The sequence below is a fragment of the Zootoca vivipara genome, chromosome 15, assembly GCF_965207765.1.
Source record: "Zootoca vivipara chromosome 15, rZooViv2.hap1.1, whole genome shotgun sequence".
Lineage (NCBI taxonomy): Eukaryota > Metazoa > Chordata > Lepidosauria > Squamata > Lacertidae > Zootoca > Zootoca vivipara.
Genome location: NC_142598.1, coordinates 31,239,736 through 31,253,633, shown reverse-complemented (window position 1 = coordinate 31,253,633; position 13,898 = coordinate 31,239,736). Strand labels below are relative to the sequence as shown.

The following is a 13,898-nucleotide window of genomic DNA, read 5'->3' as shown; positions in this document are numbered from 1 at the left end:
GTGCAGCAAAGCGAGCCCAAATGGTCTCCGAAGATACAAACATGGCTGGCCCTGTTCGGCTCCCCCGCTGCTAACATTCTGGGTTTTTCTTGGGGGGGGGGCTTATGTTGCATTCTGCCAGCATGAACCCTAGCAAGCGAAATCCTAATCCTCTCAAGCAGCAAAGATCAGGGGTTTGGACTGCAGCCTATCATAGCTTAAAAGAAAGTCAATACAGTACTGCAGTTCCATGAGATTTCTTAAATCCAGTGTAGGAAAGAGTGTTGGTTTTTTTTATAGAAAGGAAAGCATGTACTCAAAATCAACTGACTGCATACGGGTCAAATTATAAGCATAATATCAGAAACTTTAAATAGTTGGTTTGAAATAGCCAATCATTATCTGGTATTTTCTCTTTGCAGATGTTTTCAGTGAAGTCTCACTGGTAAAAGAACAAGAAAGCCTTTGTTGTGCATCAGCTATTTTGAGTAAAGTTTCACTGAATTCTACATAAGGTATATAACGCCACTCGGGCCTCGGCGGTTAAGGTGCAATTTACAAATGCAGCAGTATAACTATATCACCATACAAAGAATGTATGGATAGGGAACAAGTGGTGATATGAATCTATGCCCGTTAGGCTTCAGAACTGTGCAAGTTGTAAAAACAGCCTCTTGCATCATCATGAAGCACATTTTAACTCTGACGCTTCAGAATTTAGTTTTCTTCTATGCCTAACTAGCAGTATGGCAGTATCGCATGCCCCTACTATTAATTGAAGGTGGGTTGGGTTGTTTTATTAGCCACTATTAATTTTAGCTGTCATTTTGGACGAACAATTTATTTTCATTAAATTTACAGCATTAATGAGGTGTGAAATCTAAAATGCTACTTGAAATGTAAATGATGTAAAAGAAATTGGAACAAAAAGGAGCTCGTGTCACAGTAAAATCAACAATACACTCCGAATGTATTAATCTAGGAATGATGATGTTCTGCAATTGAATTTTATTGTATTGTTATTCTTTCAGAACTATAAATGTATACGTTCAAATATCAAACGATATCAAATAGCTGGAGAATCAACTATTGTATTACTTAATCCTACTTAATTCTGACTAGTCGCATTGCTTCTTCACAGAGACATTCATATATATTCAACTTCCAGGAGTTTAGAAATCACGTAACTGAAAGATTCACCGTGGAAAAGCCTTTACAAAACCCTATGGAAGCATCTTGTAGTTATGCAAATATTGAAATACAAATAGGTTTTGTTTAAGGGTAGTCATCCTGTTCTAGTTTTAAGGTCAATGGCAACACGGATGCAGGGACTTATTGCAAATACTCGTCTTTTTACTGTTTATACCTATGTGAAACTTGCCCACCTGTTGTTGGTGTAGAAAAGAAGGGTCTCTTGGACTTAGTCCCACATATCGATTGGCTTGGGATGTGCCTGAGGCTGTGTAGGCTGATTAAGGAAGAACAAAACAGATTGATGAAGATAGACACCTATCCATTTCTACCCTGTATAATTTAAACACGAGAAATTCAGAGTTATGAAGAAAGAATTTGACCGAGGGATAGTTTTATAACACCTATGGACTTCAATGGAATCTGAATGGAGGCAGGGTCACCTTCCTTGCTAGTGACAATTTCTCTACACGATACAAGAGTTCTTTGCCAGCTCACTTTAAGAGGTGTGCAGCCAGGTGCTCATTCAATGCAGCCACATAAACAACAAAATTCAGAGACTAATAATTTGCTACAGTAGAATGAGGTATATTCTTATTACCACTCGGATTTAGAACATAACTGAGCTAAGGCCAGTGTTATTTTTCCTAGAAAAAGAGGGAACGTCTCCCTTGTTCTCTTAGAATGGCAATGGCGCCTACTTGAGAGGTGCTGGAGTCGAGTTCCAGCTGATTAAAAGCCCTGGCTAAGGTTATTTTTTTAATGAGGCATAAAAGGTGTTTCCCCCCTCCTTTTCCCCCTAAAGGGAGATCTAGGAATCCCTCTTCTGGAAGTTAATATAAGCAGCATCTGATTATTGTATGAATATTGTATTTAAAATGTTCGTGCTTTGTACACCAGAAAACTGTGGAGCAAATGTATATAGTGTAAGTTCTAGAAAACTGACCTATAATGTAGAAGCTCCTAAAACATTTTTCCCCGTGTGTGTGGTTAATGGAGTGCTTCACCTTTCCCCATTTGAATTGAAAATAGTTGTGTGTTGACTGAAAGTCATTAACTTCCGATTGTGTCAAAAGAAGCTGGTTGTTCTACTCTGATTCCTAGTTTGAAAATATCTACATTACCCAAATCAATTTCATAGTAAGGGGACCTAAACTAGCCAATGCCAATTGTGTAAATAACAAATAGATAAGCACTAAAGGATCAATTTAAATGGTAGTATATTTCTATTTAAAACAAACAAACAAATGGTGTCTTGTCGATTTCCTTTTAAAAGAATATTTTACTGAATAACCACCATAAAAATTGATTACATGTTTACATGTAAAGTGATATTTCTTTGAAGGAGGAACACGTGTTATTCCATATAATTTCAGCAAAAGTAGTTTTTACTTGTGAAATGCTGTGTAAAGAGGCCATTTAAATCAACTTTGGAATGCACTGATCAGGATAAAGATATACAACTAGGAACAGATAACAGCACTGTGCATAATCTTAATATCACATTTTGGTGACACTTTTATCTTTTGGCCAGTTCTAATTCATTAGAAATAAAATTGAAAGCATCTCTTTGGAAAGTATTATAGATCAGCCAATCCCAGTTACGTAGAAGCAATTCCTCCATTGTGCATATTATTCAATGTACTAGTTTTTAACAAGGCTTAAATAGAAGTGATCAAATCTCTTACATTTTTTTCTGGTGATATGTTAAGATTAAAGAACCGTCTATTCACTGCAAGTAATACAGTTTGGAGATGTAAAACTCCTTTAATATTTAATGTTGAAATAAATGCAATTTTCATGCACAAATGGAATCCATTTGTGCATACCTTTGCTCTTTACGCTCAAAGGGAATGTTGCTAACACAATGTTCACCATGTGAATCATATCCTTTCTCAAAGACCTAAAGTAGCATCCCTCAAAGAAATGCACCTATGATGTGTATGTGATGGGTTCCCTTGCATCCTTAAATACTATTTAAGCTTTTAATATTTTGTGAATGCTTAACTAGTGCCGTATTGCTTGGAAGGCACATGAGAGATATGATGAAACAACTAATATTCAGAGTCAAATCTGAAGCTCTAGTTTCATTCCATTCTTAAGGGTAGAATAAGAATAGATCGTTAAAAACTTTACTGTTCAAGAATTGTGCACACTTAAGAAATCAGAAGAGATTACAACACTATTAATTACCGTATTTTTCCGTGTATAAGATGCTTCCATGTATAAGACGCCCCCTATTTTGGGAGGACTCCAAATTAAGAAAACACCTCTTTGTGTATAAGACGAGCCCCAATTTTAACTCTAATTTTTTGGTTAACCCCCCCCCCCCAGTCTTATGCACGGAAAAATACGGTAATTCATTACTGGTAATGACTTCTGCTTCTGCTAACAGTGTAATCCGATGAAAGTCCACTCAAAAGCCCTGCTGAGTTCATACCAGGACTTAATACCAGGTACATTTTATTTTTTATTGAATTTATATACCTCCCTCGACAGGACTGTAGCCTCCATTATTTTATACTCTGCTCTCTCTTGGTGTGGTTAGTTGAAATGGACATTATACAAAAGGGCAGCAGTCTAGATTTATCTAAGCTAACAGAAATTTTGCTACTGTCCTAACATCGTATGTAGATGGAACCATACGTGTTTAACAATATGTTGGGGTATTAACATTTAAGAATTTTTCATTTGAAACCAGTATCTAGGCAGAAAAGTCACTTGTCATTACATGATTACAGGAATACTTTTCAATTAGTGAGAGGGTATGTATATGTGTCTGTCTGTGTGCTGTTTTTTATTACAGCTGCAATGTTGAATTTCAGACTAACGTGGAGGTTAATGCAGAACCACAATGTGTTAGAACAGTAACAGGGAAGCTGCCAAGATACACTTTTAGGTAGTGGGAACGTCATGTGACATCCATAATGTAAGCAAATAAGGCATGACTTGGCCTGTGTGCAAAATTCCCATGCCACCAACCACACGTTTGTGGTGTGCCACTGTTGCCGGGAGCATTTCATTCAACGGGGACAACCTAAGTGGCAACCACTTAATTGCAGCAATTGGATGGCTACCACGGCATATGGAAGCAGTTCCCGGGACTCTCCTTGTGGCTGCTGTATTCCTGAGAAGTGGCTCTAACACTTGATACGTCTGCAAGTCTATGTCTGTGAATTCCATTGAAGGCTATAGGATAATTATATGGGCTTGTATTCAACTAAATCATTACACGTGTGGAACATCTACTCACCTCACTTCCCCCCCATTTGCTCCAGAGGTTTGGGGGAACCCCCAGAGCAACTGGAGGGGGTGAGGAGGAGGGGAGGTTGCACTGCACATGTGAAAGTTGTTCCAAGTGTGCAATTGTGTAGCCGGATACAGCCCACGGTACTCAACATAGCAAATTAGCAAATGCAAAACTATCAAACTCTCGTTAAATATAGTTAACCCACATAGATTTTTCAGTATCAACTCTAATGAATTAAAATGCTTAGGTTAATTGAGGATCATGTGTCTGATTAGGTATGTTTTGGATGAAAGCTCACTTGGGAGGAATCAGCTGAATCTCTTTTTTTCTGCCTCGCTCCCTTTTTGGATTCCAGGTGTTGGCAAATTTAAAAAGCTTCCAATCCAAGTATGCTTCTCAATGTCACAAGAATGTCCATCTTTAAATTAATAATCAAGCTTTCATTCTCTCCTGGCAATTGATGCTCAAATTAATTTGATTTCCTGCCCTGAGAGTGTGATTGCCGTGTCACAAATGTCATACAGTAACTTGAGCTATTATAACTGTAGAGAGTAAATGTCTTGTCCATGTTCTCTATTATCAAACTTTGAGCATCTGCCTGGTCAAATAGCAGGAAAGGGCACCTATATTGGCCTTAACTTGAAATGGTTTTGATTGGTTTATTTTTGATGGACAGCGTTTGTTTCCTAGAAAAATACTTACTGGTTGCTGTAGGTGAAGATGCCTCACCTTCAGTGGATGTAATGATGGGCTTAGTGTCTGTCATGTTCAGGGTCACAGGCCGCACCGTACTGTGATGGGGAGAGGGTGCCAAAACTGGAGTAAAATGGCCAGGCATTTTCCCTACTACTTGACCACTGCTGTTAGGCTACAAAACAAAACCAGAAGAACGCCTTGTGAAATATACATGTCATGCTCAAGAGAGCAATCTACTTTAGGGTTTTCCAGAACCCCAATGCGGTAGTGTGTCACTCTGGCATCTATATCCAGCTCCGAGGGCCTTCTGGCGGTTCCCTTGAGAAGCGAGGTTACAGGGAACCAGGCAGAAGGACCTTCTCGGTGGTGGCACCCACCCTGTGGAACGCCCTCCCATCAGATGTCAAGGAAATCAACAACTATCTGACTTTTAGAGGACGTCTGAAGGCAGTCCTGTTTAGGGAAGTTTTTAATGTCTGGTATTTTATTGTGTTTTAATTCTGTTGGGAGCTGCCTAGAGTGGCTGGGGAAACCCAGCCAGATGGGCAGGGTATAAATAAATTATCATCATTATCATCATCATATTTGCAAAGGAAAGAAGATTTAGGGATTTGTGATTCTCATGAAGGTAATATTTCCAAGAGCCTATTTACCTTATAAGAAACTCACCAATGAAGGCCATTATTGTATCTGACAGAAGTGTTATTGGTGGTGTTATTGTTTTCTTTTTTAAAAAAAAAAACAGTACAAATTGAGGTCCAGAGGGTGGCAACACAAGAATGGGCCTTCTCTATCATGACTCCCTATTTGTGGAATGCTCTCCCCAGGGAGGTTAGCTTGGTCCCTTCATTATATATTTTTGGGTGATGGATAGAAACGTTCTTCTTCATTCATCACCTTCGGCTGATTAATAATTGGTCTGATAACTAGAGAGTGGTTGGAAGGTGGAAATCAGCATGCTTGTTTTGCTCTGTAGCAAACAGACGAAACAATTCAGATATAAAATGAACACACTAATTCCTCTGCCCTCCAACTTCTTTTCACTTCTCTGGTAATCAGACCAATTTCATAACTGATTGCTTCAGCTATTTGCATTAGAAGGTTACTGAAATATAATTGTAAAATGCCTAAAACCTAGATAGCTCACTGGAAAATGCACTAACTAGTCAAGTTGTGTTCAGGAAGGAGAAAAGTGGCTAGATCAAGAACTGTATATAATGACTGGACACGACACAGGAGCCAGATACAAGCAAACATAATTCTGATGGGAAGAAGTCGCTGCAGAAAATCTAAGCCCATTTCTGCTACCAGCTGGAAGAGAGATAATTTATAAATCAACACATGCACACACATGCGCACATACACAGAATTCCATGCACACAGTTCAGCTGTCTTCTTGTTCTTGGATACAACAGCCTATTTGCAAGTCACATTTAAGCTTTCCCCACGACAGGAGTAGCCCACAGTTCATGCTGTTGGTTTAAACATCCAGTTTCTCTTTATTTGCTATGGGTTACCATCTAAACATTTTCCCCCAATAAAGCACTTAAAAAACAAAAATGAATCCAAATTACTTGAAGAAGAAGAAGAAGAAGAAGAAGAAGAAGAAGAAGAAGAAGTTGCAATTTCCCTGCTAAATTTGCCGAGACAAATACACCATACCCCAGGCACACCATCTAGGGAGGGCTGGGGGGGTCTGAGGGCCCCCAAAATTATCAAGGAGGGGGCCAAGCCCCCCTCAAAATTCCCCGGCAGCCATACATGTACACTGCGGGGTGTTCTCGCATCATATACGCATGGCACAAGCATGTCGTGGGGCATGCTGACTCACATGACGACGGCCCCCTCAATTGCAGGGGCAAGGTGTCACACTCGCCATACCCTTAAATTAGAAAATGTCTTATACTGTGTTGGACCACTGATCTATTTAGCTTAGTACTGGAAAGCAGCAGCTTCAGGCATAAGATATTCCTAGAGGTGCCAGATGGCTCTTCCACTGAGCTATGGCCTTTTCCTTAATTTAATTAGTTAATACAGTTGTACCTTGGTTTTCAAACAGCTTAGTTTTCAAATGTTTTGGCTGCTGAACGCAGCAAACCAGGAAGTGACTGTTCCTGTTTGCAAACTATTTTTGGAAGCCGAATGTCCGACGGGGCTTCCGATTGGCCGCAGGATAGCATCCTGCAGCCAATCTGAAGCCGTGCTTTGGTTTCCGAACATTTTCTGAACGGATTCCATTCGATTTCCAAGGTACAACAGTATGACTATTTGGGTGATTTCTAAGGCTTTAATTAACTGTTCCCAAATGTTTGGGGGGGGAATCTAAATCACAGTACTCACAGTGCTCATCTGAAATCACACCTATATCCTTTCTCAGTGAAGGTTCCAGAAAACGAAAACGTATTAATATATTCTTACTAATATACCACAAACACAATGGTAAAAGGAAGTGAATTTAGTGAAAAGTATTAATGACAGTGGGGGCTGAGTAGTACAGCAAAAACAAACCAATCCATATTCACAGATGCGAAGTGCTCATCTTAAGTTTAAAATAAATAAACAAATCACTTGTATCTTGGAAAAAACATCAGGAACTGGTGTCCCTTGGGAATAAATTTATCCCAAAGTTGGTGAGCAGCCACCAAGCCACCTGTCTGCACATGTTTGATTTATGAACTTAACGTCGAAACAGCAACACAAACAGGTTGTGTATTGACTGCAGAGGTTATGATGAGACACAGAAAATGGAACAGTGAGAGGTGCTATGGTACGGAGGCCCCATGCCTTGTTGCAACTGAATATTATTAGAATGAAATCTTGGCCATACGTAGTTTTTAAATTTACAGTATTTGTCACTGAATAAAACAGCAACAGGGGGTATTTTCAGAGCAACATTGCAAAGCTAGAGCAAGCAAAACAGTGATGAAAACAGCATGCTGAAGTGTGTAAGACAGGCAGATCTTCTAATGAGGCAGCTAGACTAGTGACTGGGAGTGGCCCCCGGGACCACATAACACCGGTCCTGAGAGATCTGCACTGGCTCCCAGTACGTTTCCGAGCACAATTCAAAGTGTTGGTACTGACCTTTAAAGCCCTAAATGGCCTCGGTCCTGTATACCTGAAGGAGCGTCTCCACCCCCATCATTCAGCCTGGACACTGAGATCCAGCACCGAGGGCCTTCCGGCGGTTCCCTCATGGCGAGAAGTGAGGTTACAGGGAACCAGACAGAGGGCCTTCTCGGTAGTGGCACCTGCCCTGTGGAACACCCTCCCAGCAGATGTCAAGGCAAAAAGCAACTATTTTACTTTTAAAAGACAACTGAAGACGGCCCTGTTTAGGGAAGTTTTAAATGTTTGATGCTGTATTGTTTTTAATATTCGGTTGGAAGCCACCCAGAATGGCTGGGGAAACCCAGCCAGATGGGTGGGGTATAAATAATAAATTATTATTATTATTATTATTATTATTATTATTATTATTATTAATTGTGTTAGTCTCACTTGCTGGATCATCACCTTGTCATGGTAAGTGGGCTTGCACGTTCCTATGACCCTTGTGACTGAACCCGTTGGGAGTCACGTACTCCCAGCAGGGTCACCCAAGGCGGTAAGGTCAAAGGGAAAGAGCTAGACAAAGAACGATCCAAGAATTCATCAATGGCAGAACAGGCAGAAGATAACAAGCGGCATGTCACAAAGGCTGTGAAGGCGGATGAAGGCTGCAGCAGATAAGAATCTACCGGTCTCTGGGTGATTTTAATACAAGAGTTGGGCGAGATTTTGATCTGTGGTCTGGGACTATTGGGAAAGAAGGAATTGGCAACAGCAACCAGAATAGAATCTTACTTTTGACTATATGCACAACCTTGTTATTACCAACACACTCTTTCGACAACAAAATAAATTTAAAACATCATAGAGGCACCCTTCGTTGAACCACTGGCACCTCTTAGAACATGTAATTGTCCAACCTTAAGACTGCTGTACTGTAATGTGTTCCTTACCAAGCTATGGCAAGTACCGAACAGATTAATATGTTCCACAATGATTAATATGTTCCACAATGGCTATCAAGATTATACCTCAACACAGGCTTCAAAAAAGGAAACCAAGGTGCAAAATGAACACTCAAGCCCTTCAAGATCCCCATTAAGCGGGATTGCTTCCAAATGACTCTTAAGGGCCATCTGCTTTCGGAGTTCCCCTATAACATCGAGGAACACTGGACCAAGCTAAACACATCCATTATTGCAGCCTCTGAACAAACTATTGGATACCAAACCTAGAAACACCAGGACTGGTTTGATGAGAATGACAGTGAGATTGAACGCATTATTGACAAGAAAAGGGAGGCCTTTCAGATCTGGCAAAGAGTTAGAAACTGTGCCACTAAAGGGGGGGGGGAACCTATGCCAACACTAAGACTGAGGTTTAAAGAAGAACCAGAAAACTAAAGAACACCTGGAGGATAAAAAAAAACAACGCTCAAGAGATCCAGCACTTAGCCGGCACAGAGTTTCTTTAAAGCCAAAAATCCATCTATGGGCAATAAATCATGGCATATGCCCCCTACGCTCAACAGACGGTACCACACTTAAAGATAAAGAAGCTATTGTAGTGCGCTGGAAAGAACATTACCGGCATCTCCTTAATCGCAACTCCCCCATAGCTGCTGAGGTCCTCTCACAAATTCTGCAAAAGCAAACTAGAGATGAGCTTGTGGTATCTCCAGATCTCGGAGAGTTGTGTACAGCTATTAACCAAATGAAAAACAACAAAGCCAGCGGACCTGATGGGATACCTGTTGAAGTCTTCAAACTTACACAACAACTTCACAAGCTAATCAAAAAAATCTGGGAGAGAAAGGAGAGCCCAGCAGACTTTAGGGACACCAAAATTCTCTCTCTCTCTCTCTCTCTCTCTCTCTCTCTCTCTCTCTCTCTCTCTTAAAGGTGATAGAATGGATTGTGGAAACAATCGAGGTATCTCTTTATTAGTTGCAGCCAGCAAAATTCTTGGAAGGACCTTAGCAAAACGTCTCCAAACAATATCTGAGGCTACTCTTCCTGAATCCCAAAATGGTTTTAATGAGCAATCATTCAAGGCGGTTATAGTTTTAAATGGGGGGGGGGGGGGTTTGCTTGTGCCGTTAGTTAGAATGGCTATGAGTACCTCATTTTCTCTACCTTCACAACTGTGTATATACATTTACACATTATACATATACATTTATGGTACCTGTGCTCTGGAAAAGTTTGATAACTGTGATAGAAGTCTTCTTCTAATTGCAGCATTGCTAATTGTTCTGTGTATTCACAGAACATTTTGTAATTCCAAAACGTCCACTAGGATTTCCTTTGCAAAACGTATTTTTTAAAACAAACAAACAAAAAAGCAAAGAATGTTTTAAGGAACACATGGGTTAATGGTGACAGAATCAACTGCTTCCTTAAGCATTCTGTTACCAAAAAGCAAGCTCAAATTAATTAAATAGACACAGCTGGAGGCCCACACTATCTGAAACAATGTATCACCTTTTACTGTTCCCAAATGATTATAGTGAACAGAAATTGAATGGTTCATATGGACCTTGGCCCTTACCAGGCACACCAAGAAAATTAACCCTCTAAATGGCTGAACTGAACCACTTTTATAGCCTACTACTGATTTGGGAAAGGCCGTATTTGGCCACCCAATTCACAACAGCTGCTGCTTTCAAACATATAAGATCTGAAACTTCTATACTGCTTAAAAACAGTAATTACTGCTTACAATATCTAAGAATTCCAGTGCTTCAAGACATTCAAAATATTTAACACACAGCTCTTTAAATCTGTTAACAAGCTCTGATTCTTATATCATGATTGTAACCTTAAAAATTCATATAAAGTTAACTGGGGGTCTTCCACTTTGCTACATGGGAATCGACAGAAAGCTGCTGTCTTAAAACCCACAACATAATAACATGTAGTAAAATAATTTCACTGAATTCAAAAAGCACCTCTTATGTAAGGAAGTTGCTACCAGCTCCTAGTACCCCTCTCTCTGCCATTCTCTTGGCCTCAGTCCCTCATCTTTAATACAAGAATAATACTGGCCTGCCTTATACAGGATTACTGAGCTAATGATCGTGAAACACTAATACATACTATTTTTAGGGTTGCCAGACTCAATAGTGGACAGGACTTCTGTGCCTTTAATTGCCCTGCTCTCTTTTGAGTCTGGAAACCTTAAAGAGAAACCAGCAGACCCTTTGCTTAGAAATTAAATAAAGGGTCTGCTGGTTTCTCTTTAAGGTTTCCAGACTCAAAAGAGAGCAGGGCAATTAAAGGCACAGAAGTCCTGTCTTCTATTGAGTCTGGCAACCCTAACTTACACTGAGAAAACAGCAGAGAGTTTCCCTTGTGGAAATCCCCTCTAGCTCTGCATCCTTAGATGATAGATAGATAGATGATAGATAGATAGATAGATAGATAGATAGATAGATAGATAGATAGATAGATAGATAGATAGATGATAGATAGATAGATAGATAGATATAGATCAGGCATCCCCAAACTTCGGCCCTCCAGATGTTTTGGACTACAATTCCCATCATCCCTGACCACTGATCCTGTTAGCTAGGGATCATGGGACTTGTAGGCCAAAACATCTGGAGGGCCACAGTTTGGGGATGCCTGATATAGATGATAGATATAATCTTTATTGTCATTGTCCTATACAGAACAACAAACTGATTTCACTTAAAATATCCAAATGAATACTGTGATTGTCTTACTGCAATGGTACCTTGTACTCGAACGGCTTGGCTCCCAAGTGTTCCAGTTTGTGAACGTTTTTCGGAAGCTGAACGTTTTTCGGAAGCCGTGCCTTGGTTTTCAAATGGTTTCAGGAGTCGAACAGACTCCCGGAACAGATTAAGTTAGAGAACCAAGGTACCACTGTATAATCAGTGCAGTGGTAAAGCAACTAGTTCCAGTGGGCAACCTTGAATGGTTGTCTTAATCTAAATTAGATAATCTAAAAAAACGTTGGGGAGGGAAAGTTCAAATTTAAGTCAATACTGCTAGGTTATCAGTTCTTTGCTACCTAAAAAATAGTACTACAGTGGTGCCTCGCTAGACGAATTTAATTCATTCCATGGGTCTTTTCTTATAACGAAAAATTCATCTAGCGAATCCCATAGGAATGCATTGAAAAAATTTTGAATTTTTTTTTGCCCATAGGAACGCATTAATTGAATTTCAATGTATTCCTATGGGAAACCGCAATTCGCTAGACAAATTTTGTGTAAAATGAATTCGTCTAGTGAGGCAACCTCTGCTAGAAAAAAACATTTCGTTAAGCGGAAATTTCGTTAAGCAGGGCATTCGTTAAGCGAGGCACCACTGTATTATCACAATACATCCCTGAAAACCAAGTGAATGAATATGCTTTGAAGTGGGAAAAGTATAACTGAATTTGAAATCACATTTGTACAGATGCAGTTTTTATAAGCTATGGTAACCAAATTTATTTAAAGAAAAAACTGTATGTTACATGTAACGAAGTGTAGTCGTCTGGCTGAAAGCATACTATTGCATAGAACAATTCCCTTTGGTTACTGAAACGTCCTATGTGGTTTTTCTTTTCTTTTTGAACAAAGAAAAAAGAATTCTTTCAATTCTACAGCCTACAGAACAAACTCCTGGCATCATTGTGTGCCGAAGGACTTTACATGCTGATGCCAATCTTGCAGAATATAACTCCAAGGCACTGAGAAATATAATTAAAAAAACAAAGCTGTTTAATATAAGGGTGGGCAGAAAGCAGATTGGGATCTACTGGTAGATCAGCAACAATTTCTGCCGCCCAGTTTAACTACTGCAATGACAAGTGACTCCCTTAATGTAAATTAGAATGCTGAAATTAAGAAAAATTGGGAGTAACCAGTAATGGATTTATGTGTGAAAGTACTGTTTTCGCAACTCAACTCTGATCTTCTAAGCTCAGCAGCTGCTCAGAGGCACCATTAAAAAAAATAAAAATTCTAAGTACATTTCTTTTGTGGGTGAATTTCAGGGAATAAGTAAAACACGAAACAAATCTCACAAGCCTGAAGTCTGTCCTTCCCAATGTTTAAAATACCAATCTCTATTCATCCAGCCTCCAAACTTATCAAAATTCAGAAAAATATCAAAGGTAACAGTGTAGAGTTCATCAACAGTCTGAGATTCACTAGAGTAAGTATCCCTTTCCTCTGTGGATAGAATGTTAATATTCAGCCCAACGCTTGCCAATGAATTTGGCTCATGTTTTCAAGAGGACAATGGTATTAAAATAGATAGATTTCTTTTCCTTTTATGCTTACCCAACTAGTTAGTGGGCACATCCAACCACTGGGCTGTAGTTTTCAAGCAACCATTACCCAAATCTGGGACGTAGTGGGGGGGGGAGCTGCCAGGGCGATGGCCCAGGGCCCATTTATCTGGGGGCCGCTGGCAGAGTGGCTTGAGGAGGATGCAACAGCTATGCACCCTTCGATACCAGCCTTCCAAAGTGGATTGGGCTGGTGTTGCAGCGAGGACTGGGCTGGCACGCCTGGCATGCACATGCCCACCTTGGGAGCCACAAAGGCACTTTCTGACGCTGCCCCAAATCCCAAATCAAAGACAACAGCGTGGTAACCAGTGTTGTAATGAGTTAGTAAGTGTATATGGAATTTTCTGCGGTTGAACAGATGTAATATTTTAAACTGTGAGATCCAGGTGAGAACAGCAATGCTTCTAACATCTAAAGCAAA

General features: G+C 39.9%; 1 protein-coding gene across 10 annotated transcripts in view; it reads right to left on the bottom strand.

Annotated features, from left to right (window-relative positions):
• The window catches only part of NFIB (nuclear factor I B), a 204,859-nt gene that overhangs the window by 28,215 nt on the left and 162,746 nt on the right, over positions 1–13,898 (bottom strand). For 4 of the 10 annotated variants that reach the window (XM_035140574.3, XM_088658445.1, XM_035140573.3 and 1 more), the window contains exons 9-10: positions 5,123–5,288; positions 1,365–1,447 (exon numbers count right to left, since the gene is read on the bottom strand). The exons of 2 other annotated variants lie outside the window; for them this stretch is intronic. In XM_035140574.3, coding sequence (XP_034996465.3) covers positions 1,365–1,447; positions 5,123–5,288 — 249 coding nt within the window. The remainder of the gene's footprint in view (positions 1–1,364; positions 1,448–5,122; positions 5,289–13,898) is intronic. 4 more of the 10 variants (XM_088658444.1, XM_088658446.1, XM_035140575.3 and 1 more) reach the window with 1 other exon arrangement.